At 58.9% G+C, this 24,250-nt stretch overlaps 1 protein-coding gene across 4 annotated transcripts in view; it reads left to right on the top strand.

The window, feature by feature from the left end:
* Window positions 1–24,250, top strand: part of RAB11FIP4 (RAB11 family interacting protein 4) — a 35,662-nt gene that overhangs the window by 9,250 nt on the left and 2,162 nt on the right. Inside the window, exons 1-12 of one of the 4 annotated variants that reach the window (XM_053656765.1) lie at window positions 283–303; window positions 13,129–13,358; window positions 15,458–15,652; window positions 16,159–16,293; window positions 16,583–16,618; window positions 17,662–17,761; window positions 18,011–18,114; window positions 19,137–19,277; window positions 21,221–21,302; window positions 21,793–21,930; window positions 22,005–22,163; window positions 23,317–23,460. In XM_053656765.1, the coding sequence (XP_053512740.1) occupies window positions 13,216–13,358; window positions 15,458–15,652; window positions 16,159–16,293; window positions 16,583–16,618; window positions 17,662–17,761; window positions 18,011–18,114; window positions 19,137–19,277; window positions 21,221–21,302; window positions 21,793–21,930; window positions 22,005–22,163; window positions 23,317–23,460 (1,377 nt within the window). In that variant the 5' untranslated portion in view covers window positions 283–303; window positions 13,129–13,215. Of the gene's footprint in view, window positions 1–282; window positions 304–13,128; window positions 13,359–15,457; window positions 15,653–16,158; window positions 16,294–16,582; window positions 16,619–17,661; window positions 17,762–18,010; window positions 18,115–19,136; window positions 19,278–21,220; window positions 21,303–21,792; window positions 21,931–22,004; window positions 22,216–23,316; window positions 23,461–24,250 lie in introns of those variants that run through there. The other 3 variants (XM_037146799.2, XM_053656763.1, XM_037146801.2) reach the window with 3 other exon arrangements.

Below are 24,250 nucleotides of genomic sequence, written 5' to 3'. Positions count from 1 at the left end.
CTGTCATTGGCCCTCTTGATCTCCCCCCCCCCCGTGTCTGCTCCAGCAATGGGGGTCACGTGGAGCCTCAGCTGTGAGCAGCAGGTGAACACTGCACTCTACTTGGTCTTCCAAGACCTGAGGGTTTCTTTGGCAAAGGAGGGCTGGGGTCGGGACTTGCCCTGGCTTTAGACGGTCTGGTGGGGTCACTCTGTTCAGGTGTGCCCGCCCTGAAGCAGAGAGCGGCCACTCCCTGGGAAGTGCGGGGAGAGGGTGCCCCATGGAAGGAATGCCACCCGACCCCCCGAGGACGGCCAGACTCAGGTGAGCTGGCCTGAGCCTTCCCGCTCAGCCCCTCTCATGTGGTGGTGACCCTCGGAGCCCCAAGCACGCCCGCAGGCTGCTGACTGGTGCGTGCCGAAGCCCTCACTTCCAATGGCCGTGTCTTTAGCAGCCGTAATTTGTAGCCCAGAGAGCTGTCAGGAGATGGCAGGAGCCAGGAGGGCCCTGCAGCGCACCCCCTTTTACACGCACCCCCTTCCACGCACGCCCCCTTCCACGCGCAGCCTGTCAGCTGGCTTTTGACACGACTTGCCCCCCACCTGGTGGTGGGAGCCACTCCTGCCCAGCAGGTGGTTGGGGAATCTTTCTCGGAGAATTTAGATGGGGTGATGGAAGTTAGGGGTTCGTGACTTAGGTTCACGTGGCTCTGCCTTTTTGCGTGATGACAGAGGGATGCAGAGAGCAAAGCCAGCGGAACTTAAGGGGGCAGCGGGTTAAACGCCAGACACCACATCCCTGTCTGTCAGGGGGAGACAGCGCGTCCTTGCCAGGGTTCAGGGGCCGAAAGCCAGACCACCCAGTAAAGCTCGTAGCAGATGCCGGCCACGTGGCCGGTGCCCCGGGTGCCGTCCTGCTTTCCCTTCCCTCAGGTGCGGCTCCACCGGCCGCCGCCGCTGCAGACAGAAGCCTTGTGTGTGGGTCTGGGTAGGTGGATACAGGGAACTCAGCGCACAGGAAACGTCTCCCTGACCTGCAGCGTTGGTCGGCCTACGTGCCTGGAATTCCTGGGGCTGGCTGCTGGGTTTGGTTTCCAGATGTGGAAGCAATTTAAGTTCTGTTTTCATAATCCCCAGCAGTTTGTCTCCAAAGTCCATGTTTGAAACACAGGACTGTCGGCTCTGGCTGGGGGAAGGGAGTGGGTTGCTTCAGGGGGCCTCTGGGAATCCTCCCTGTTCGGGAGGTCGGTTCACTGGGGCACCCGGATCTAGGACCCAGGGCTTTGGTGGGGTGGGCACCCCCCTCAAGGGCTTTGGTCCTTTTGGGAGCAGAAGACAACCCTGGGACCGCCTCCCCTGGAGGTTTTCCTTCGAGATGGGTCACTTAGCCAGATTCAGGTACAGTGTCTGCCTGGCCCCTCAGTCACTGTCACGGACCCGGGAAGGACAGCCTGGGGGAGGGGAGAGGGGCTTCAGTTCTGGCCACGTCAGAGGGAGGCTGGTGTCATAGCCGAGCAGGGTGCCCACGTGTCCCAGGAGTGGCAGGGCCCTCTTTCCCAAAGTGACCACAACAGAGGGAAGAAATCTGCTCTGGATTTCAAGTAGCCAGAAATACTGCCTGGCACGGAGGAACCGGTCATATCTTGCTCAATTACCGAATGCCGCTGGCCGCAGAGGTGGCCTGCCCAGGGCTCGGCTCTGTGGTGGAGCCTGTGGTGCCAGGGCCAGCTTTGGGTCTCTTCCCTTGTAAACTGAGCGCTGTTTCGGTAAAACAAGTTTTACGTTGGTGTTACAGCTGCACTAAATAAAGTCCTGGGCAAACTAGAACCGCCTTTGCCATTTTAAATGTCCCTGGCTGAACTGTGCCCACACTTTAAAAGTGAACTGCACCTACGTTATTAAGAGAACACAAGAAGTAGAAGTACTTTACTGAGATTCATATAAGTAGTGTTTACGAACATCACTCTAAAAATCATAGATTCATCAAGCTCCAGTTCCAGCAAAATAATAGCGTTTTTAGAAGCAGCAGTAGCTGAAAACGATCATGAAAGAGAAGCCAGTATTTCTTTTGAGGAGAGACCAAAACAAACAGAAACCCCAAGTCTCTTGATGAGGTTCTGGAGATCCGCTAGTTCCCTTTGGAGGCTGAATGGGGTTGACCTTGAGGAATTGACTGTATTGTCAGGGTGGGAAGGGAATGAAAAATTCCGCCCGAGTTGAGGGGTTTTGTGCAGGCTTCTTGGAAGAGGAGGAGTGTGTTTATTCTCTAGGGCTGCCGCAGCCGAGGGCCACAGCCAGCGCGCCTTAAACTGCTGAAATTAATTTTGTCACCGTTTTGGGGCCCAACACCTGAGACGAGGGCATCAGCAGGCTTGGTTTCTTCTGTGGCTTTTGTCCTTGGTGTGCAAATGGCCCTCCTCTCCCTGTGTCTTCACGTGGTCTTCCGTGTGTGTGTGTGTGTGTGTGTGTGTGTCTGTGTTTGTCCCCTAATCTTCTTGCTGGCCATACTGGATTAGAGCCCACCCTAATTAATGATTTCATTTTAATTTAATTACTTCTTAAAAGACCCCATCTCCAAATATGACCACGTTCGCAGGCACAGGAGGTTGGGACTGCGGCAAACGCACGTGTGGGAGCTGAGAGCTTCCCGGGACCTGCCCCCTGAGGACGGGGAGCCGAGCCCTGCATCCGTGGAAACCCAACTGAGGGGAGGCGGCTCCCCTTTGGGCAAAGGCCTGCCCTTGGTGAGGGGCCCGTGGGGACGGCTCCCGGCCAAATGCTGTGTTTGGAAAAGTTTCCGGTAGTGTTATGACTTGGGGTTCACTTTCCAGAGATGACTATGCTCACAGCTTGAGCCACGTGTCCCCCCATCCAGATGGGCTGGCACTGACCATCTGGGGCCTGGACCGCTCGTCACGCAGCTCTCCCTCCCGGGGCTCATCGCCCGCCCTCAGCGGCCGTGGGGGTCTCCCAGCCCTGCTACTGCTGCTGCTGCTGTGGACTCTCCCCTCACACCACGTTCTGTAAGGGTGGCCTCGCTCCTTCATGTTGCTTTCAAGTGGAGTTAAACTTGTTGGGGATCTTACACTTTTTCCTTAACCAGTTTAGCAAGTTTGGGGCAACTATCTTTCATGTTTTAGGTGCAACAGATTTGCTTATGCTGGAAAAAAAAAACCCATAAGACCTGATTATGGGAAGCCGTTGGGGGTGGGTCCTGGCCACCAGCCTGTGGAACCCACCAAGGCTTTGCCCCAGGCAGTGCTCCACAGTGGTTCTCAGCAGCCCCCCCAAAGTCTGTGGCCCCAGAGCCCAGTGTACAGCTCCTGCAATAGCCATGACTCCATCAGCCACCCAGACCAGCCCCTGCCACCAAGACGGGCCACTTGGGGCTGGTTGAGGGGAAAGCGCCCAGTTAAAAGTTGGTGTGTTTTTACACAATGGAATTCTATGCAGCAGAGAGAAAGAAGGAGCTCCTACCCTTTGCAACAATATGGATGGAACTGGAAAGTATTATGCTGAGTGAAATAGGCCAGTTGTTGACAAATACCATATGATCTCACCTTTAACAGGAAGGTAAACAACAAAACAAACAAGCAAGCAAAATAAAAACAAAGACACTGAAATAGAGAACAAGGGGACAGTGACAAGAGGGGAGAGGGAAGGGAATTTAAGGGGGAAAATTTGGAGGAACAAATATGAAGGACACAGGGATGAGAACTAAGGGGGGTGGAAATGGGAGGGAGGTGGGGAGCATGGGGCAGGGTGGGCTGGGATGGGAGAAATAGACAAAAAACTTTACTTGAAAAATAACTAAATAAAAAAGAAGAAACTTAAAAATTTGAACAATAAAATGGCAATAAATACAAAAAAAGAAGTTGGCGTGTTTTGGGTGCTCTCCAGCGCTGCGACCGTATTTGCTTTATCTCTGTGTGTAACTTTTTGTTTCTGAGCCACTTGAAAGAAAATTAGGCAAGACATTATCAAAATGAAGAACCTTTCTCCTTCATAACTATGTACCATTAACACGCGTAACAAAACCAAGTGTAATCCCCAAATATCACCATATCTATCGTCCGGCGTCCCTGTTTGTGTCCGGAAGGTCTTTTGCGACCAGGTGGTGGTTTGCTTGTGTGTTTGACCTGGGATCTCATCAAGGGTGACATGCAGTTTTTACTTCTCTTGGCCAATCTAGAACAGCGGTTTTTATGTGTGGTCCTGGGGCCAGCAGCACCAGGGCCACCTGAGAATTTTTTAGAAATGCTCTTAAAAAATGTATTTTAGCCTAAGGAAATGCACTAAAGAGGTTTTCAGACCTCCTTCCAGACCTACTGGATCGAAAACTGGTTCATTCTGAGTTTTAACAGCCCCCCAGCCCCACATGATTCTGATGCAGGTTGAAGCCCCCCCCCGCCCCAGCCTTTTTATGGCATTCTCTTTGAAAAGTGTCTTGTAGAGGATCACACAAACTTTGAGTTTTTCCCTGTGGTGATGTGTGACTTGTTCTCTCTCTCCTGTTTTCTGTTCAATAGAAGTTAGAGCCTAAGGCCGGGTGAAAACTAAGTCTTGTTGAGACTACACGGTAGGTGGTGATGTTGTGCTCGCCGTGTTGTATCGGGTTAGTAGGCTCACGTCTGGCGGTTCCCGGTGGGCGGTGTGAGGTCTGGTAACTGCATTGAAGTGGCAGTAGCCCCTCGGCTCCACGGCGGAGGTGGGGGCAGGGCGGTGGGTTGGGTCTCCGCAGGAGTCAGGAGGGCAGCCCCTTGGTACTGTGAAGTGCGTGTCCGGTTCCCCGTCAGCCGTTGCTGTGACGACTGTTGAGCGTAGTGTTTGTTGAACGTAGGGTTCCCCTGGTGTCGGGTCCAGTGTGTGTGGTTCAGGACTCCTGTCTCCCTTTCCATGCTCTTGTTTGCTTGCTCCATCAATCACTGAGAGAGGCGAATTAAAATCTTCAAAAGTTGAATTAAAATTCAACTGTTAGGTTGAATTTTTGCTTCATATATTTTGAAATGATGTTATTCGATATCTAAACATTCACGAGTGTCATTTCTTGTTAATTTTTATCCTTTCTTGACAGTCCTCTGTCTCTTACCGTAAAGTGAACTTTGTTACGAAGAGTCCCTCCCGCTTTTGGTTGGGGTTTACGCGGCGTAGCTTTTGTCATTTTTTACTTTCCGCCGGTCCGTGCCCGTTGCTGAAGTTGTGTCTCTTGTGAGTGGCGTGTGGTGGTCCTCGTCCTCTCGCCCGACCACGTTTGTCTTTTAATGGGGCTCAGTCCGTCTCCCTGTGACGCGGCACCGGGTAGGCCAGTCGTGTCCTCCGTCCCCGTCTCGCCCCTGCTCCCGGGCTCTTCCTGTCATCCCGTGTCCTTCTGGGTGACGTACACATTTCTTACTCTCTTTTTTCTCCACTAGGTTTTCAGTAATACATTTTTTTTTTAACCGCTAAGTTTTGACACGTTACTGGAATGGAAATGGCGAGGTGGGGTGGAGGGTCGTGTGTTCCCTGGCAGCGCAGGTGGCCCCGCTGTGGGGCGCGTTCCCAGAGGGGTCCCGGATCAGGGCCGTTGCCTAATGGGCTTGAAAACCAGATGCTGACCTCTCTCCCCGCCCCCCTGGGACTCTGTCCCTCGGGCACACAGGTCGTCCCCAGACGGACTCGGGGAGCCGAAAGGCCAGCTGACGCACCGACGGTGAGGGGTGCCCTCTGGCAGCGGGCTGGGCCGGCCCTTCCTGCCAGTCGTCAGCAGGCTCCTGGGAAGCCGCCCCGATCGGAAGGGCGGTGGGTGGTGAACTTGGGCGCGGGGGGAGCTGGTTAGAAGGTCTGAGTGGACACTGAGCGGCGTCTCACTCTGGCGCCAGCTAGGCCGGGCCCCACAGCCTGCAGGGTGGGCTGGACAGCGGGTCAGCCGGACAGAGCACCTCTGCCCGGGGCCTGCCTCAGGCCCTGCTCCTGGCGCCCTGTGGGGCCACATTAGGTCCCTGACCACCTCCAGTCCCTCCGCTCTGCACCTGTCGGGATCTCTGACCCCCTCTGTTCCTAGTTTAGCTGCCAGGGGGCCTCTCTGACGTGCCTCACCTCTGAGTTTTCTGGGAGCCCCCGCCTTCCCTTACCCTCCTGTGACAGCACCTTGTCGGTAACTTGTGTGTTGGGGGAGGGCGTGAGATCGGGAGAGAGACAGTCGGGAGCTGCCAGAAGAGCACTGAGGGAAAGGCAGCGTGGGCTTCCACACCCTTCCGTCGTGGTGGGTGTGCAGCGGCAGCCCGCGGCTCCCCTCCACCCGTGCCCTGCGCCAGTGGGATGGGGGCTCCCTCCCTCTCTCTCTGTTCAGTGCCAGCCTGAGGCTCCACAGCCAGTGGGGGCCAGGTCCAGGGCTGACCAGGTCTGCTGGAGAGCCTCAGTCCCCCTTGTGTAAAAATGGGGTGATGCGGAATCAAACACTCTTAGTATTTCCCCCTCTGGAGAGTGAGGAGCTTCTGAGTGACAACAACCAGTTGTCACTGTTGTCCCCACTCCTGGGGTCTGCGGGTCCGAGTTGTCACGGAAGGAGAGTGTGGCAGTGGGCGCCCACAGGGAGATCTGCCCCCGGGCGTGTTGGGGCAGGGTGGCCAGCCCGTCGAGGGGTGGCTGTGGGCTGCCGGTGGTACTGTCCCCGGGGGAGGGTTTGGGAGATAGACCTGGGAGCCTTTGGCCGGAGGAGAGACCCCCGAGAAGCAGGAGGTTGGCCGCTCTCTGATCTGGCCCCTGGGGACGGGAACACGACAGTCGCTGTCTTCCTGACCTCAGCCTCCCCACCAGAGCGGGAAGCCTGGGTCACCGCGCTTTGCTCCCACAGCACAAGGTCAGTTCCCACGCTGGCCGAGATGTGCGATAAACTCCGAAGGCTTGCTAACCTGGCGCTCCCATTGTTTGCCCTTGCCCTTGTGTCTGAGCCAAGGTCACTCTGACTCAGAAGGCTCACCTGAGGCACCAATCTGCCTGTGTGGGTGCTTAAATACCCCCTTTTCCCCACCCCTTGCCTGGCACCTAGACAACCCTGTTGAATCAGGATCTCTTATCAGCCACCGATGAGCACCAGCTCACCCGCCGCCCCTGCAGAGCAAGGCCCGGCTTCAGGGCGGCGTGGGCAGCCGCAGACAGGAGTCTGGCACAGCCTGGCGGGCTGACTGACCTTTGTGGTCACCGTCTTTGCGTGACCAGAGAGGCCGAGCCACAGTGGTGTGTGGAGGGTCCCAGCGCAGGTGGCCCCATCTCCTCCCTGTGGTCCTGGAGATGTCGGCATCCACGGGGTCGCTCCTCACACTGGGTCTCCTGCTCCCCCTGGGAGACTCAGCAAGACCCTGACCAGGCTGGTCGCTGTTCCTGGGCTGTTTCCCTGGCTGGGAGTGTGGTGAGGGATGTCGTCCCCCACCCGGCCCCCAGGCCTGCCCCGCCTCACCAGGCAGCCGGCTGGCTCCCTTCGCCACCCACGAGGCTTGCTGTGTGTTTGTCACCCCTGCACCCGCCCCGCAGTGGGGCTCCACGCGTGCCTGCTGGAGCCTGGCTGCGAGGGAAGCTGGGCTGCACCCGCCTGGGCTGTTTTTACCCAGCTGCGTCCCCACAGAGCTGCTCTTTGGCTCTGAGTTACCGCTCGGGGAGCAGAGCTGTTGCCAGGGCTGGGGGCGGATGAGCTTCGGAGCCTCCAACTCCCTTGCCCAAGCATCATATCATCCTCACACTTATGAAAGGGTGCGATTAACGTGCAGAGAGACCTCCCAAAAGAGTGGGCAGGAAGAGATCCTGGAGGGGAGAAAGGGGTACCTGGCATGTTTTAAGGGCAGGCCTTGCAGCTTGGGAGAGTGCGGCTTCCAGTACCTCTGCCGGTGCGCCACCAGGTTGGGGGGGCAGGCCCAGGGGCTGCAGGGCGGCCGTTGGGCCAGGAGGCGCCCCTGGTTGTCTTCTCTCAATACGGGGAAGACAGCAGTGGCTCAGATTTATTGAGCACTTTCTGAGTGTGCTAAGAGGATGGACCAACTCATTAGTCTTAATAATAGTTAACTCTGTTTCATAGATGGGGAAACTGAGGCACTGGGAAGTTCAGGAAACCTAAGATCGCAGAACTCGTATGTGGTGGAACCGGGATTTGAACCCAGCCCGTGCACCTCCTGAGCTTGCTCCTAATACTGCTCTGCTCCTCCCTTTTTACCGCGTTTCTAGAATCTGTATGGTGTAAGGCATTGTTCTGGATTCTTGGTGGCAGTCTGCCCGGTAGGTACCTCCATCGCTGTTTTTAGATGAGGCTCAGAAGTGAACAGCTTGACCAAGGTCACAAGCCAGCCAGCGACCCGACGAGGACAGGAGCCCGGTCCCGGGGCCCCCACGACAGGCTCTTCCCAGTCCAGCCTTCCGCAGCTCGGTTTCGTTCCCCAGGTGCTGGCTGGGCACCTGCTGTGCCCCCTGCAGCGATGACTGGGGGGGGGCAGATGTGGAAATCCCGTGGTTAGCCCCGTAGGCTCTCTCCTCCCCCAGGGAATGTGGAAATGGGGCCCCTGGAGTCACTGCCCCCCCCCTTGGCTTCCAGGAAAACTCGGAGTAACGGTGTGCACGACTCGGGGGTGGGATTCCACTGGGGCCAGGTGGGTGAGGGGAGCACCAAAGGACGGCATCCAGCCTGGGCCCCTCGGCCGAGAGCACGGACAGTGGGGCATTGTGGGCCACGCTGAGGCTTGGATGGTCCCCCTGGGAACTGATACTTGGCATTTCACCAGCCATCGAATTCAGCCCCTGCCAACTTCCTATGAAAGAAGGGGTGACTTTGGGGCCTGCTGGCTGGTGAACACTGCTCTTGAGACTGGAGAGGGGACCCACAGGCAGGCTGTGTGCCTCTAGGCACCCATCTCCAGCCGGTGCCAGCTCCATCAGCCCCGGTGGGGGACAGGGTGGGGACCTCCTCTGCCGGAGCAGCCTGTTTCCCCAACCTTGGGCCCCAGAACTCTCCAGAAACCCGGGGTCTCGGATAATTTCCCAGGCCCAGCCTTTTGAGATGGGTATACCTCCTGACCTCCTGTCTGAACAGGACCTCGCTGACTGACCGGCTGGGACAGCTTGGCCCCCACAGCACGCAGCCCCTGACACGGCCAGGTCAGGCAGGGTTTAACGTCCCCCTAGCTGCTGGGTCTCTGGTGCTTGTGAAGAGGAGCGTGTGTGGCCCTGACAGCAGTCTCAGGTTCAGGTGACTGTCCTCATTCTGTAGGTAAGGGGTCAGGGGCTCACGGGTCCCTTGCCCAGGGTCACACTGCTGTGAGTGGCCAGGACGGGAGGCCAGTCTGCTGGGCTCCAGAGCCGCTCGCTCGTTGAGCTGCATTCACAGGGGTGTCCTGGGGCCTGCGGGGTCTGCGTCTGCTTCACCCCCTTTACTTTTGGGGTCCCTCAGCGGGGCGGGAGGAATGATCCGGACTGGTCTGGACATACGTCGCCCACACCTGTGTGACCCACAGTGGCGGTCCCTGTGCCCCTGGGAACGGGCTGGCTGTGGTCCCAGGGAGAGGGCCAGGGATAGGGGCCACCCGCAGATGTCTCCTGGTGCTGCCTGCTGAGGACACTGTCTCTTCCCTAAACCCCTCCCCCCAAGAGACGCACCCTTTTTGCGAAAACCCACTCTGCACTCCCTGGTCCTGCCACCCCTCCAGAGCAAGACTCGGGTCCAGGACCTGGCCTGGACGTCCCCTCGCGCCCCAGGAACACACCACCGTGGAGCAGGTCTGACGCAGGCCGTGTGGCCCGGAGGCGCAGGCGGCTCTCTGGGGCTCCAGGTTCTCACTGTAGAAAGGCCGGCGACCACAAGGTGCCCATGCCTCTGCTCTCGCGGGGTCGACTCCTCCCCACATCAGGGGCTGCGCAGCCCAGGCTCCCTCTGCCCGGAATCGGCGTTGGGTTTGTCGGGGGACTTGCTGGAATCTTGCAGCTTCAGTAGAATTTGCCTCACCACCTCCAGTCAGATTAATCTTTAGTTCCTGCACATTCTCCGGCCCCACCCCCAAGACCTCCCGGTTCCTGGAAGCGCATGTGACCTGGAGGCTCCGCGCTGGGCCCCACCTGCCCCTGTGGCCTGGCTGGAGGGTAACTTAGCTCTCAGCAGACTGGGTACCTCCCCAGTCCTCCTAGAAACCTTGTGAGGACAATATTTTTATTGTGACGAGTTCCTCCTTTCCCTCCGTAACTTTATCTACAAAGCAGAAAAGAAACAGGCTTAGAAGTGTTGCTAGTGTGACTCTGGGTTCTCCCAGCAGCGCCTCCAGCGGCCGCCCCCGCTTTGCCTCCCTGCCCGAGGGGCTGGCATCGGAGCGCGCTGTCCCCAGCCCAGGTGCACCCCTCGGAGGCCCAGCGTGGCACCCAGGCCCTTCCTGAGAGGGCCCCGGGCAGGGGAGCTGGGCCACAGGGAGGCTTCTGTCCAGGACAAATGCCGAAGTGCTGCGGTCCTGGACTAACTGAGGTGCAGTTCATTTTCTTACAGCTGTCTTTATATTATTTGAATTGCAGAGGAAACTACAAGAAACGTGCGTTGACTGAAGAGGTGTTAATGTAGGGAGCAGCTGACTTTACGAGAAAAGGCTGACTTGATGAGAGACACACACACACACACACACACACACACACACACGCGTGGGTGAGGGGCCAGGCTGTGGTGGCTGGGGCCTGGCTTTTGGTCTCTGTGGCTGGGACATTCCAGGGCGGCAGCCCCCCCAGCCACTCCAGCCTCATCTGCCCACGTGTCAGATGCAGACAGTGAACCCTTAATCTCTGCTCTAAACACCTCCCCAAGCTCTCCCAGGGCTGTTGTGAGAGGTGAGTGGGGGAGTTTGAGGGGGGTGGACAGACAGACAGGACGCTTTGTCGAGTGTGCAGGGCCAGGCACGTGTGGACCCTGCTCAGTTAGAGGGTGACAATGCCCCTCAGGAGGTGGCCGTCTTGTTGGGAGAGAGGGACCTCTGTGGGGCGTCCAATCCTCTCTACCGCCCCACCTGTGGCTGAGGCAAGCCACTCGAAGCCACCCCGGCTGGGACCTTGGGCGAGCTGCCACGGGTTGGGTTCATGGCTGCGGGATGTCAGGCGGGAGGGGCCTTTGGTCCCCACCTGCGTGCTCTGAGCTGGGTGTCTCCGGGCAGAGAAACTCGGACACTCGTTCGCGGAGCGCCCTTGTCTCTCTTGGTGCCCTTCCTGCCTCGTGGAGCAGGGTAGGCCACCGCTGTGTGGAGAGTGGGTGCTGGTGACTCACAGTCCAGTCCCAACCCCGCCACCAGTCCCCATGTGGCCCAGGCAGGTCCCCTCTGCTACACTGTGGGGGAGAGGGGACCAGTGCCCAGGGTTGCAAGGACCGGAGAGCACAGCTCTTTGCACAGTGCTGGCACTCCCGTGAGCCGCAGAGCTGGGCTTCCTGGCGGTGCCAGCCTCCCTGCTGCCCACCCAGGGACCCCGCTGTCCTCTGGGCGCTGTCTCCCTCCCGCCTCTTTTCTCTTCGGGAGCCCACATCCTAGCTCGGGGGGCTTCCTCTGGGCGTAGGAATCGGGCAGCACATGGGAGTGGCAGCATTGGGGGGGTGCCTGGGCTTCACAGTTGGTAGTGTGTCCCTGTGGTGTACGCTGTCTTCATCGTCACCCCAAGCATGAAGCCGTGAAGGGTGGGCTGCGTCATCGATGACCAGAACCAAGCATGTGGCCGGAGGCAGGCGGGACTCCCGAGGCAGGCTGGAGGACTTTTGGCAGATGGCTCTCTGGGCCTTGATGTCCCCATTAGTAAAACTGGGATCAGAATCACTGTCCCGAAGAGTTGTCACAAAGCCCAAAGGGATAAAATGTCCCCTCTCGGCAGGGTCTCCAGAACTTGGTGGCTGCTCAGTGAGTGTCAGTTTCCCTGTGTTTCTCCTGGGATGCAGCTTTGGACTTGCAGATGGAGCGTTTGCTCAGGGAACTAGAGGGATAAAGGTGGGAGCAGTGAGGGGCTGGATTAGTGATGGGTAGGTGGAAAGGGCTACGTGAACACTAGGGGCGATGTTAATTACACAGCCCCTCCGCCTCCAGTCGGGGGGCCTGGCTGCCTGGTGCTGGCTTTATTGGTCCATCTGGTGCTCGGCTGCAGCCACAGCACCGGCAGGAGCCAAGCTCATTAATTTCCATCTCCCCTTAGCCCAGCGTGTCTTGGTGGGGACAGACCCCCGGGGGGCTGCCCGCTCACCACTGCTGCTCACATCTGGCCGACACAGCCAGGCCTGTCACTGACCTCCTTCCTCACAGGTCCCTGACCCTGACCTTGTCTGAGACGTTTGGAGGCTTTTCACAGCCTTCATTCCTGTTACCCTCCTTGTAGTTTGGGGGCCAGAGGAAGCACTTTAGTGGGGGGCCCAGCCAAGGAGCCCACTAAAGAAGCTTGGGAGCAGGTTGAGGTGATTTTAACACAAGGTTCAGTGCCGGGCAGCATGCTAGGCCCTAGGGACCAGCCCGAAGCTCAGGACTGAGAGACCTGGGCTTCTTGCTGCCCCCGCGGGGCTGCGGCTGGGCCAGGGCACACCCGCTGTCCCAGGTCGGCACCACGTCCTGTGGCTGGGACGCGGTCATTGAGGTCCTGCTGTGGCACAGTGGTCCTGTAAGATTTCACCGCCGTTCCCAGTGTACAGTCGAGGTTCTGAGAGGCTACTGGACGTGCCCCGCGTCGTGGACGGGGGTCTGTGTCACACTGTGCCCACGTCCCGGTGCCGTGTTGCCACCAGCCCCACTAGGGCAGGGCCTTGTTCTCAGCGGCCACTCGTGTGGCTGTGCCCTGAACTCCATCACCAAGAAGCCTTCTCCCAAGATATTTGGCTTCCTCTGTGGACTCTGTGATGGGGACCCTGATGAGCTGCCCGGGTGCCCTGAACCATATGGGTGTCCCGATTGTGGCCCTTCTGCGTGGGTGGCTGTCCCTGGGGGGCTGTGACTGCTCACTGGGCTCCCATGAGGCCCCGAGACGAGTCACCTGGCAGGTGTCCTCCTGCCTGGGGTCTCAGGGTCCCTGCCCTGGGTGGGGTGCCTTGGCTTCATCATTAGTGACCCGTCCCTGTCAGTGTCCCTGCCGTGTGATGACGAGCGCTGAGCCCCAGGGAGGCAGCGTCACTCATTCTGTGTCCCTCTGTCTTTCCCAGGGCAGCGAGGAGCCAGGCCCCACCTTTGCTGGCGGCGAGCTCCTCCCCAGGGAGCCCGGCTTCTTTCCTGAGGATGAGGAGGAGGCCATGACGCTGGCCCCGCCCGAGGGCCCCCCGGAGTTAGACATGGACAGCCCCATGGAGAGCACCCGGAGCCTGGAGGGGTCGGTCGGGGGTCCTGCCGAGGAGAAGGACGGGGGTCTCGGGGGCCTCTTCCTGCCCGAGGACAAGTGAGTTACAGCCGCGGGGCCTCCACAGGGCCCCGGGCCCAGAGGCGCCGCCCTCAGCAGGGGAGCCCGGGGGTGGACAGGAGACGCACTCGGGGTCTGCATCCGGGCATTCGTTTCACGGGTGTTCGCAACAGCCAGAGGTTCTGAGCCACCTGAAGGCTTACTTACCAGCGGGACCGGGGCTGGGATTTTAGGCCGCCGTGCAGAGTCAGGTTTCAGTGACTGTCTAATGATGTGGGGCGTGTGGTCTCCATTAGTTTTTAGAAGACAGGTTACAAATATAATGAGATATGATTTTAGTTTTGTTTAAAATACATAAGTAAATATATTTCTGCAGGAAAATAATTCCAGAGAATTAGCAGTTCTGTCAGGGTGGTGGGATTGGTCGTTTTAATTAGCTTATATCTACTGCACTATATATTCTCTATTTTGTTTATTGCTCATATGTTCTCATAATCAGAAATGTTATTTAAAAACAGTATTAGGACCTGGTGACTTCCCAGGGGGGCGGGGTTGGCTTTTAGTTGGTGTCAGCGGAGGGAGCCCCTGCTGCCAGCCCTTGCTGCGTCTCCGGGGGGACGAGACAGTGACCGTGGGTGGCGGCCGCCACAGCTGGGAGTTGGCATCCCATAGATCAGGAGAAGGTGAACGACCCCGAGATTTGGAGAGGCAGGGGAAGGGTTCCCATATTGACTGAACCTCATGAGCCTATCCATTTTTAATCGTTTTCAACCTTCCCAAAAAGGCAGTTTCATATGGTTCAACCTAATACATTTTCTCAGCACAGGAGCGCTCAGACTCGGGGGCCCTGGGAGCTCGCCGTGGGCCCCGGGGCGTGGCTTGTCCACACGGGAGAGGCCCTCCAGCCAAGCCAAGGACAGATGGTCGCTGGCTACAGACCCGTTGGCCTCTTGGCTAATCATTTGCCACTCGATTGTTCCCACTGATTCCTGGGACCGTCAGTCACCAGGAGGCAGCAGGTGCCCAGTGTTTCAGTCAAATTTACAGGAGGAAGGAGCTCGTACACTGAGGTGCTAAGGAACCCGAGGGCAGGTGGACAAGTAAACGCAGTTGGGTGGAAGTACTCAGAGACTTGATTTTTAGCACCCTGATATTAACCTGTGATGCTTAGGTAGAACCTGGGGTTCCTCAGGGGCCCAGTTTGAGAATCATTGGCTTAACGCATCACACACTTGTTTCTGGTCTCCGAGTGTGGAGGCCTAGGAGGCTGGAGAAACCCTGACGTATGGGTAACAATAGCCGGGAATTGCTGCGCCGTGACTAACAGGAAGCTATGTCTTGGCAGATGACGAGTTGTGCTCTCTCTGTTCTCAGGTTCCAGGCTGGGCTCAGCCAGCTCCCATCCCGGCACGGGCCCCGCCTGGCTCAGCTGTGAGAGGCGTGGGGTCTCAGACCTGTGTTTTTGGGGGTCAGGCTTTTTTTTTTTGGACTAGAAATCCCCTCTATAAACCAGAAGCATCTCACCTAGTAGCTCCTTGTTATTTATTTTAAAACTTCATTTCATCATTAAAGAAGTACAAGCCAATGAACTAGAACTTGAAAAAGTTGGGAAAGTGAGAACGGAGGGGAAATAAATAACCAACTTTGCTCATAGCACCACCACCGACTGAAGCCAAGTTTTGCTACACGCAAACATTTTTATTTCCCACTTTCCCTTACCTGTGTAGACCTTTATCTTCTTGCTTAGTCTTCCTTTATCTAGAATTTTATGTCCAGCTTTAATACTAATATTAATTTTTCCCATTATTGCCAACATTTTTATAAACCTTTCTTTCGACAGTGCTTTGATAGCCCATAATGTAGTGATTTAACCAGCATCATTCAAGGGAGCTGCAGGTGAGCCACCAGGTCATACACAATGTTCCCTGCTCTGGGGCAGCGGTGGCTTGAAGGTCTCTTGGGCAGAGACAGTTTCTGTGGTGACATGTCCTGCAGGACAAGGTCCTGAAAGGTTGCTCACTGGGCCACCGGCACAGACCTCACCAGGCGTCGGCAGTGCCAGCGGACCTCCTGGCAGGACCGGTAGGCCCCCCGCCCGGGGGGCAGCCTCACTAACGGGGACCCTTCTCCAACACCAGGTCCCTGGGCCACACTCCGTCCACGACGACGTCAGACCTGTCCACACACTCCACCACCTCGCTCCTCAGCAACGAGGAGCAGTTTGAAGACTACGGGGAGGGGGATGACGCGGACTGTGCCCCCAGCAGCCCCTGCCCCGATGACGAGACCAGGACCAACGTCTACTCGGACCTGGGGTCCTCAGTGTCTTCCAGGTGGCCGCTCAGCCTGGAATGGTGTTTGGGGTCCAGGAAAAGTGGCAGAACCAACCCAGCCTCGTCCCTGGGAGGTTTAGTGGGCAGGGCCCCGAGCTGCGTAGGTTCTGCTCCCGGGGTCTGGGGGTCTGGAAACCTCCCCGCCCTCCCGTCTTGGGGAAGAAAGAGAATGAACCAGCCTGGGAGGCTGCAGGCTGTGGCGGGGGCTTTGTCGTCTTTCTAGAACCTCGGTGTTGAAGGGTTCTTCCAGTGGGGCACACCTGAGTCATTACTTACTCTGACACTAGCCCTCAGTTGCCTTGTCTGCAAAACGGGTGTCACTCATTGGCTTCTCTTTGGGAGTTTTGGAGGAGCGGAGGTCTGGTGTGGTCCTTTCACGCCCCGCCCCCAGCCACACACACGAGGCCCCTAGGTGTCAGGGGATCCCGTCAAGTGCACTTGGCGGCGTGGGGTGGGCCCCAGCCTGGACGGCAGTAAAGCAGGGGCTGTCTTCCGTCCTGAACCAGTGCGGGGCAGACACCTAGGAAAATGCGGCACGCGTACAACAGCGAATTGCTGGACGTTTACTGCTCTCAGTGCTGCAAGAAAATCAACCTGCTGAATGACCTGGAAGCCCGACTGAAAAACCTAAAGGCCAACAGGTGAGGACTGCAGCCCGGCGTGGGGGTGGGGGGCCAGCGTGCAGGCCTGAGGGGAAGCAGCCAGCCGGGGGCCCCGGGCTGTCTTGGCAGGTGAGGGCACACTCAGAACAGGATTGATCCTCGGGGCCTGCGTGTTTCCGTGACAGGGAAATCAGGGTAGTGTCCCTTTGGTGGGCCAGAAAGAGGTTCGCCCTGCACTTGGGTGTCTCGCAGCCAGGGCAGAATAAGGAGTAGCCTGGAGTGTCGCTGTTCGATGGCCGCTTCTCCCATCTGTCTCTCTTTCTCTTAGCCCCAACCGAAAGATCTCCAGCACGGCCTTCGGACGGTAAGCAGCACCCCCACCCCCCACCAGGGAAGACAGGTTGACTGCTGTCCCCTTTAACTGCTCCTGCTGCCAGGCGGCCAGCTCCACGCCAGCAGCCCAGACCCAGGTGGCGCCCCACGCCCCGTGGGTGGCTCAGTGAGCCGAGGGGAGGGAGGTGTGCTGGGGCAGGGCAGGCAGAGCACCAGGGGAGACGCACTTCTGAAAAAGACGGGCCAGCCTCCTCTCCGTCCCCACCCCTTGTCACTTCTGGCAGCCGTCAGCGTCTCCAAATTCTCAGCTGCCGCAGCCCCAGCAAGCACACTGGGGCCCTGGGGACACAGCCCACCTCTCCTGTCTCAGTGCCTTGCCCGGGTCCTGGAGCTGGCAGTGGTACCAGCAGAGACCCTGGGCTTCCTGCTGGCAGGGGAAGGGGCTCGGCGGCCTTGCCCCGCGTTAAATCCTGCGGAGCTGCCTCCCAGGCGCTGCCCGGATCCTGCTGTGGTTCTGCTGCAAGCTGGCCCGAGATCTGCCCTTGGGGCTCTGGGAGCTGCCCCCGAGCACCAGCACCCACCAGCCCACTGCCCAGTTCAGTATGAGTGGGTCTGCCACCCTGTGCCCTCCCCAGGGTCCCCAGAGATGTAGCAGGAGGATTGAGTCCTACTTACAGGGCGGCCCCCAAGGGCCCAGACCTCCGGCTGGGACTGTGGAGCCAGGCTGCCTCCACCGGTGGTCTTCCAGCTGGGAGGGGTGGGGGGCTTATCCACCAGCTCAGTCACTTGGTAGCCACTGGCTAGAACACCTCCCTGCAGAGGGTTCTGAAGCGTCAGGGAAGAGCTGCGACGGACTGGCCACGTCTGCCAGGGGCTCCGAGGGGTGTCGCAGCCCGTCTGCCATCCCCTGAGCTGGAGGATCTTGTGAGTTCAGAGGTCAGGCGACTCCTCTCCCCTGGCTGGGTAAAGAAGCCTCCCTAGAGGGGGTTCTGGGCGCTCGCCAGGCCGTGGCCAGAGTCCGGACCACAGTCCCCACGGGGCTTCCGCCACTGACGAGCCGCCTCCGCCCCGCAGGCAGCTCATGCACAGCAGCAACTTCAGCAGCAGCAACGGCAGCACCGAGGACCTGTTCCGGGACAGCATCGACTCCTGCGACAATGACATCACCGAGAAGGTGGGCCCTGTGTGCAGGAGGCACGGCCGTGTGCGCGCCCCTGGGGGCGGCAGGGAGCACTCTGCGATCCCTGCCCGGGGTCTCACGCGCACATCCGCCCCCACCCCCATCCTCACTCCCACCAGACATGACTGCGCTGCCCAGACGCAGTCCGGCGGGAGAGCCTGCCCATCCGTCCTACAGCTTCTAGGTTCTCAGTCCTGGGAACTCGAAGGTCTTACCCACCCCACCTCTGCCCCCGTATTGTAGGTGAGCTTCCTGGAGAAAAAGGTGACAGAACTGGAGAATGACAGCCTGACCAATGGGGACCTGAAGAGCAAGCTGAAGCAGGAGAATACCCAGCTGGTGCACAGGTCGGGGGCCATCGCCCTGGTTTTGGGGTGTTCGCTGTGACTCGGGACAGAGGGTTGGTCCCGCTGCCAAGGCCCCAGGAGAAGCCAGGGGAGGGAACCTGCGTGTGTAGCTCTGGGCGGCTGTGGTGCATCAGCCCCTTGCTGCCTGAAGCTGCCCATGCAGGGGGCCCAGGGCAGGTCTGTGAGGACAGGGACACAGGTGGGCACCTGACCCTGACCTGGACCCACTGGGTCCTGTCTCCTTGTCCTGACCTCCCTTCCTGGGGACAAGCACTGCAGAGGGAGAGGCAGGTGTCCGTGGGGTCCCCCACCTGCTGCCGGTGGGAAAAGTCCCAGCGTTGCTGTGCCCTCCTCCTGATGGAGGCCCACCGAACACGGCCCCCCCAGTGTCGCCTGTAACACGTTAGCGCGTGTAGCATTGTGGTTGACCTTTTGTGACAGCCTGAGACTTGCTGCCCCTGCAGAAGGTCAGCCTCAGGGAGGGACTGTTGCCAGGGAAACGTGCCCCAGATCGAGGTACTGCTCAGGCCACCAGTAGCAGGTTATAACATTCATAGAGGGTCCTCTCCCAGGTCATGCTCAGGGCCACTGGCCAGAGTCAGGGTGCCCCAGAGTTGAATTGTTCGCTAAGGAGGTACAGGCTAGGAAGGGAGAGAGCAGGAAGAGGAGGTGAGACCTGAGGGCCATTTCACTCAGCTGTGGCTTGGCCTGTCATCCTCCCTGTGCCGGCCCCAGAGGTTCCGCCTCCTCAGGCACAGCCTCGCTCCTCCTGGACCCGCTGCCAGGCCTACCCCTCCGTGCCACACATGGCCGACACACCTCTCCTTGGGTGCCTTGGTGTCTCTTACTCATCTGTCAGCAAAGCTGCTGTCCCCCAGGTCTGACAAACATGTCGCCACATCCCACAGTATAGGAGTTAGTGACCAAGGCTCCCCTCAGCTACAGCCTGGGTTGGGGCGAGAGGACTCAGGCCGCGAGAGCTTGCCCTGGACGCTTGCCCTTGTCCACGCCCGTCTCCTCAGGGTGCACGAGCTGGAGGAGATGGTGAAGGACCAGGAGACCACGGCTGAGCAGGCCCTGGAGGAGGAGGCGCGGCGGCACCGTGAGGCCTACAGCAAGCTGGAGAGGGAGAAGGGCACCGAGATCGAGCTGCTGCACACCAGGTGGGCCTGGCGCCCAGACCGGGGCCTCATCTCTGACTCACCCGCACGCTCCTGGGACAGCCTGTGGGGCAGCTGCTGCCGTCCCCGTTTTATGGGTGGGGAGCCGAGCCGGAGGCAAAGCCTTGTGCCCCAACAATTCTACTTTGGATAGCTGAACACGTGGGCATGCTCTTCAGGAAGCGTGTAAAAGAATGTCCGCAGTAGCACTGTTCGAACTAGATAAAACCGAAAACAACGTACTTGTCTGTCAACAATAGAATGGGTGAACACCCCCAAAACCAGTGGTGTTGCCCTGGTGTCCGGGCTGGGCCTGGTGTCCAGGCTTGGAGCTCCCCCTGCTGTCAGGTTCTCTCCTGACCCTGGGCCCCAGGCCGAGGTAAGGGGGAAAGCAGGCGTTTAGTGCTCCTGGGTACAGACGCCGGAACTGAGGCAGGCGGGGGGAGGGGTGTCGGCCTGGGGTTCTCACTTGGCCTCCCTCCAGTTCCATGATGGTGAACACACTGTGCCACTCCGCTGGCCTCATTGTCCCCGAAGTGCTGATGCCCATCAGAGTGCCGCCGAGGGGTGAGGGCTGCAGCGACGTCCCGGGGCTGCCTTCAGCACTGAGCCAGGCTGGGAGGCCGCCGGGGCCCCAGGCGGAGAAGAGAGCTTCCCTCACACTCTTCAGCTCTGATCAGGCCCCAGCATCTGAGCTGGGTCCGCCCCAGGGTGGAGGGAGGGTAGGAGGTGGGCTCCCAGCCTGCACTCCATGGCTGGAGCAGGGCCTCCCCTGCCCATGGAGGTTCACACAGGGCCAAAGGGAACGGGCACTTGGTGCCCCTCTGCGCTCAGGGAGGAGCCCTCCTAACTCCTCTGTGCCCGAGACCCACTTTGTCAACACTGTTGCCCAGGGGCTCATGTAAACTTTCCCTCATGTTCTAGAAGCTGCTGTTTGCATCTGTTTCTGAAGGCTGAAACCTCACTAAACGTCACTGTTCTCTGTTCTGACAGCTGGCCCAGTTGGCGGGCCTGACTGAGGTGTCTGGGAACAGGTGGTGGAGCAAGACAGGGAGTGTGGGCCAGAGGCCAAGGCACAGAAAGCGAGCCCCCGTGGGAACTGTCTCCCAGCCCACGCCCCTTGCACAACTCCAGAGGGCGCTGTTCACATAGACTAGGCAGACAGTCCCCCCCACCCCCCGCCAGAGTCACTCTATGTGCTTTGTTCCTCACACCCTCCACCATCGCACGTTCCCTAGGAGGCAGCCTTGTCAGGGTGCACGTCTGAATTCCTCTCTGGGGGCCTCCCTTGGGGACCCCTGAGGGCTGTGGCAGCGGTGTGAAAAAGAAGGGAGGCTGTGCAGACGTTGGTGTTCGGGTGCCACTGACACCCCAGCTCACCTGCCGCTGTCCTCGGGACGTTTAAAACCTACCTGGGCTGCCCTTTCGAGGGCTCCCAGTAGGACAGTCCCTGGCTGATGGTAACGTAGAGGATTTTGACTATTGGAATCAAGTCCCTTGGGTTCAGAGGCAGCTGTAGTGAGGCTCAGAGGGCGGAGCCCTGGGCGAGGTGCTGGGGGAGAATGGGAAACACTTACCTTGCTTTCAAGTCGCAGATTGTGGCCGGACGACCCATCACAGACAACCACGGGAGACTCTCTCCTCGGAGGAGGCAAACATGCCCCTTCTCTCGTTTCAGGACATAAGATGCGCTCAGAGAGAATCTGTGCTCTTATTCACACACGAGAGTGTCCTTTTATCAAGCAAAATAAGAATGGCAATTCAGTGTCTTTACCATTTTGCCTTGGATGACAGGAAGCTCAAGGCTGTATTATATCATTTGCAATTATTCATATTTTCTCTCTTACTTTCTGGTATCTTGCCTCCTCCAGAGATCAGGGGATCGCCACAGATTGTCAGACTCTAAGATCTCCATTTCTGACGCCTTGTTCTTCTGCTTTCCGCAGGGTGCAGCAATTAGAGGAGGAAAATACAGACCTCAGAACAACAGTGACTCGGCTCAAGTCACAGACGGAGAAGCTGGACGAGGTGCGCGCCAGGCCGGGCGTGTCTCGGGCTCGGGCCTTGACCCGGGTCCACGCGCAGGCAGTGTTGGCCGTCAGAGGCCTCAGTTTCTAGTTTCTGAAATTCTAAATAATTACCCTTGGAATAGAAGGCAACAAAATATGAATAATGCTTTGTCTTCCTAGATTTCTGATTTTCCAAATTTTCTGCAGTGAGATATTTCCTTATGTAATGGGGGGAATAATAACAAAGAGAAAAAGGTCAGCTTCTGTCTGGGCCACCACCTTCTAGCCAAGTCTCATCTGGCATCGTTGAAGGATTCCAGAGGACTGTCCTAGCCGTGTTTCTAGAATCCTAGGGGACCTGGACGTTTCTTTAAGCTGTGGCTCAAGGGCTCCATTTGGGGGGCTGGTCTGGCTGCCCATTTGTTGAGCGGCTGGCACAGACCCTCAGGGACGCCCCGGGGTCCTCCCCCGACTCCCCACCCCCGCTGACTCGGTCTCCCGGGCTCCAGGAGCGGCAGCGCATGTCCGACCGGCTGGAGGACACCAGCCTGCGGCTCAAGGATGAGATGGACCTGTACAAGCGCATGATGGACAAGCTGCGGCAGAACCGCCTTGAGTTCCAGAAGGAGCGGGAGGCTACGCAGGAGGTGGGTCCGGGCCCCGGGCTCCAGGGTCCCCTCCCGTGCCCCTGCTCCTGCCAACCGGCCTCTCCCCCATGCAGCTCATCGAGGACTTGCGGAAGGAGCTGGAGCATCTGCAGATGTACAAGCTGGACTGCGAGCGGCCAGGCAGGGGCCGCAGCTCATCCTCCGGCCTGGGCGAGTTCAACGCCAGGGCCCGAGAGGTGGAGCTGGAGCACGAGATCAAGCGGCTCAAGCAGGTGCGCCCTGGGAGCCTCCGTCTGGCACGATCAGGTGTCCACACCCCCACGGGTGGGTCTCCTGTGAGGGGCTGAGAGCTGTAGCACCGTCCCCCGCTGTCTGCCCTAGCTGACAGCGTGGTTGTCAGGGCTGCTCCCTGCCTCTCCCAGGCACGGTGGCTTACCTCTAGGCTGTGGCTGATGGAAATTTCCAGGTCTGTCTTCGGCATCCATGAAAAGAAACAGAGCCCAGTCTTCTGTCCTGGGCACGTGGGGTGGGGAATGAGACTCCACCAAGCCCCAAATCGGTGCCTCCCTGTGTTGGGGTCTCTCCACAGGCTCTGAGCCCAAGGTTCCATTTCAAATGGTTCCTGGGGGCACGCCCTGACATTGGAGACCAGTCAGGGGTGGGGGAAGTGGAGTCAGGAGGGGCCATAACCAAGTGAAGGAGTGATGGTTGCTGAAGCCCCACATTTAGCTTTGCCCTGGGGGTAGGAGGCTGCTGTGTGGATTACACCCCTGAACTGGCTCTGCCAAGGCAGAGATGCTGTTGTTCACCTCCCACAGCCATCCTGAAACACTGCTCTTCTCATCCACAAGGGGGCGCCTGAGGGCCCAGGTGTGAGCTGTTAGGAGCCTTTAGGCAAAGGCTAGAGTATGAGGCTGGTAAATGGGGGTCTGGGCAGGGCACCAAGGGCGGCCTACTGGGAGTGCGGATGCCCCTGGAAAGAGCTGCCATGGCAGGATTCCTGAGCCTGGCTGCAGGAGGAGCCAAGGAGAGGAGCTGGCCTGTCAGCCGGGAGACCCCAGGGCACCCCTTTTCTCACCGAGGGCTGTTGTTGGAGGAGCCCCCGAGTGGGCAGTGTCCTCACGCAGGGCCTCCGGGGGTCCACTCTGGCTCACCCACCTCGGGGAGGAAGGTAGCGAGAAACCACGCTCCTGCCCGGAAACTTGGCTCCTCAGAGCAGGGCTGTGGCTTCCAAGCACCTGTGACCCCCCAGGATCCAGCCCTTCCCTGCCCCAAGCCTGGCAGAGGGCACATCATCCGTGGGTGTCCTGACATGACACACACCTGCGGGGAGGGTCCCGGTGGACGGACAGTGGATGTGGACAGGTGGGTTCCAGTGGGTTCTGGGTGCTTCCGGGAGCTGACGGTGCCTTGGCCTGCCCACAGGAGAACCACAAGCTGCGGGATCAGAACGATGACTTGAATGGGCAGATCTTGAGCCTCAGCCTCTACGAAGCCAAGAACCTCTTTGCCACCCAGACCAAAGCCCAGTCTCTGGCTGCGGAAATAGACACAGCCTCTCGAGATGAGGTAACGTGGCCGTGTGCTCTTGCTCTCGCTTTGGGGCCTGGCCCTCCTCTGAGTCCTGCCCCACCCCCACCTGCCACGATGTCCAGCCCCAGGCTGCCAGAGCAGGAAAAGCAGGCTGGGGCCTGGACCCTGAGAGTCCCCATCCTCAACGTTACAGGGTGGAGCTGTGGGTGGAGTTGAATCAACTCTTCCCGCACGTGGTGGGAGAGCCCCGTCTGGGAGCAGGATGGAGTTTGACAGGGCCGGTTGGTTTCATTACATGTAGTCCAGGGGAGTCTGGGACTCCCCTCCTCCCAGCCACCAGGGGAAGCACCTGCTGGTGGTGTGTCTTCACTTAATCTTCTCACAGCTGGGAGGCTGTCTGGACAGACTGGGAGACTGGGGCACAGGGTCCCTGAGCCTGTGGAGGGAGAGGGACCCAGGCCTCCAGCACCAAAGCTCCCTCTCTCTGCCCCACCTGCATATGGCTGTAAAAGTTCAGGCCTCCAGAATACTCTGGTTACATTTTAACACGAATCTAACACCGTCACTGAACCTCTAACCCTGTGCTGGGAACACAGAGCTAAGCTGACCCCTGGCCTCCAGAAGCTCCCAGGTGAGCCAGGGACAGATGCGGGATTGCAGTGACATTTGGAAGGACTGGTCAGGAGGTGACCTGGAGGGGGGCGATGGCAGGGCCAGCGGTGGTCAGGGGGCTGCTCCAGGCTGAGGAAACAGCCTTACGGTCTTAGGGCCCTGGGACTCGGGGTGTCAGTCTTGGTTATAAATGCCTTTAGCCACTGTTCTCAGC

The sequence above is a fragment of the Artibeus jamaicensis genome, unplaced genomic scaffold, assembly GCF_021234435.1.
Source record: "Artibeus jamaicensis isolate MK-2021 breed Jamaican fruit bat unplaced genomic scaffold, CSHL_Jam_final contig_1998, whole genome shotgun sequence".
NCBI classification, from domain to species: domain Eukaryota; kingdom Metazoa; phylum Chordata; class Mammalia; order Chiroptera; family Phyllostomidae; genus Artibeus; species Artibeus jamaicensis.
Note: the sequence above shows the minus strand (reverse complement) of the source record. Positions and strands in the feature narration are given on the sequence as shown.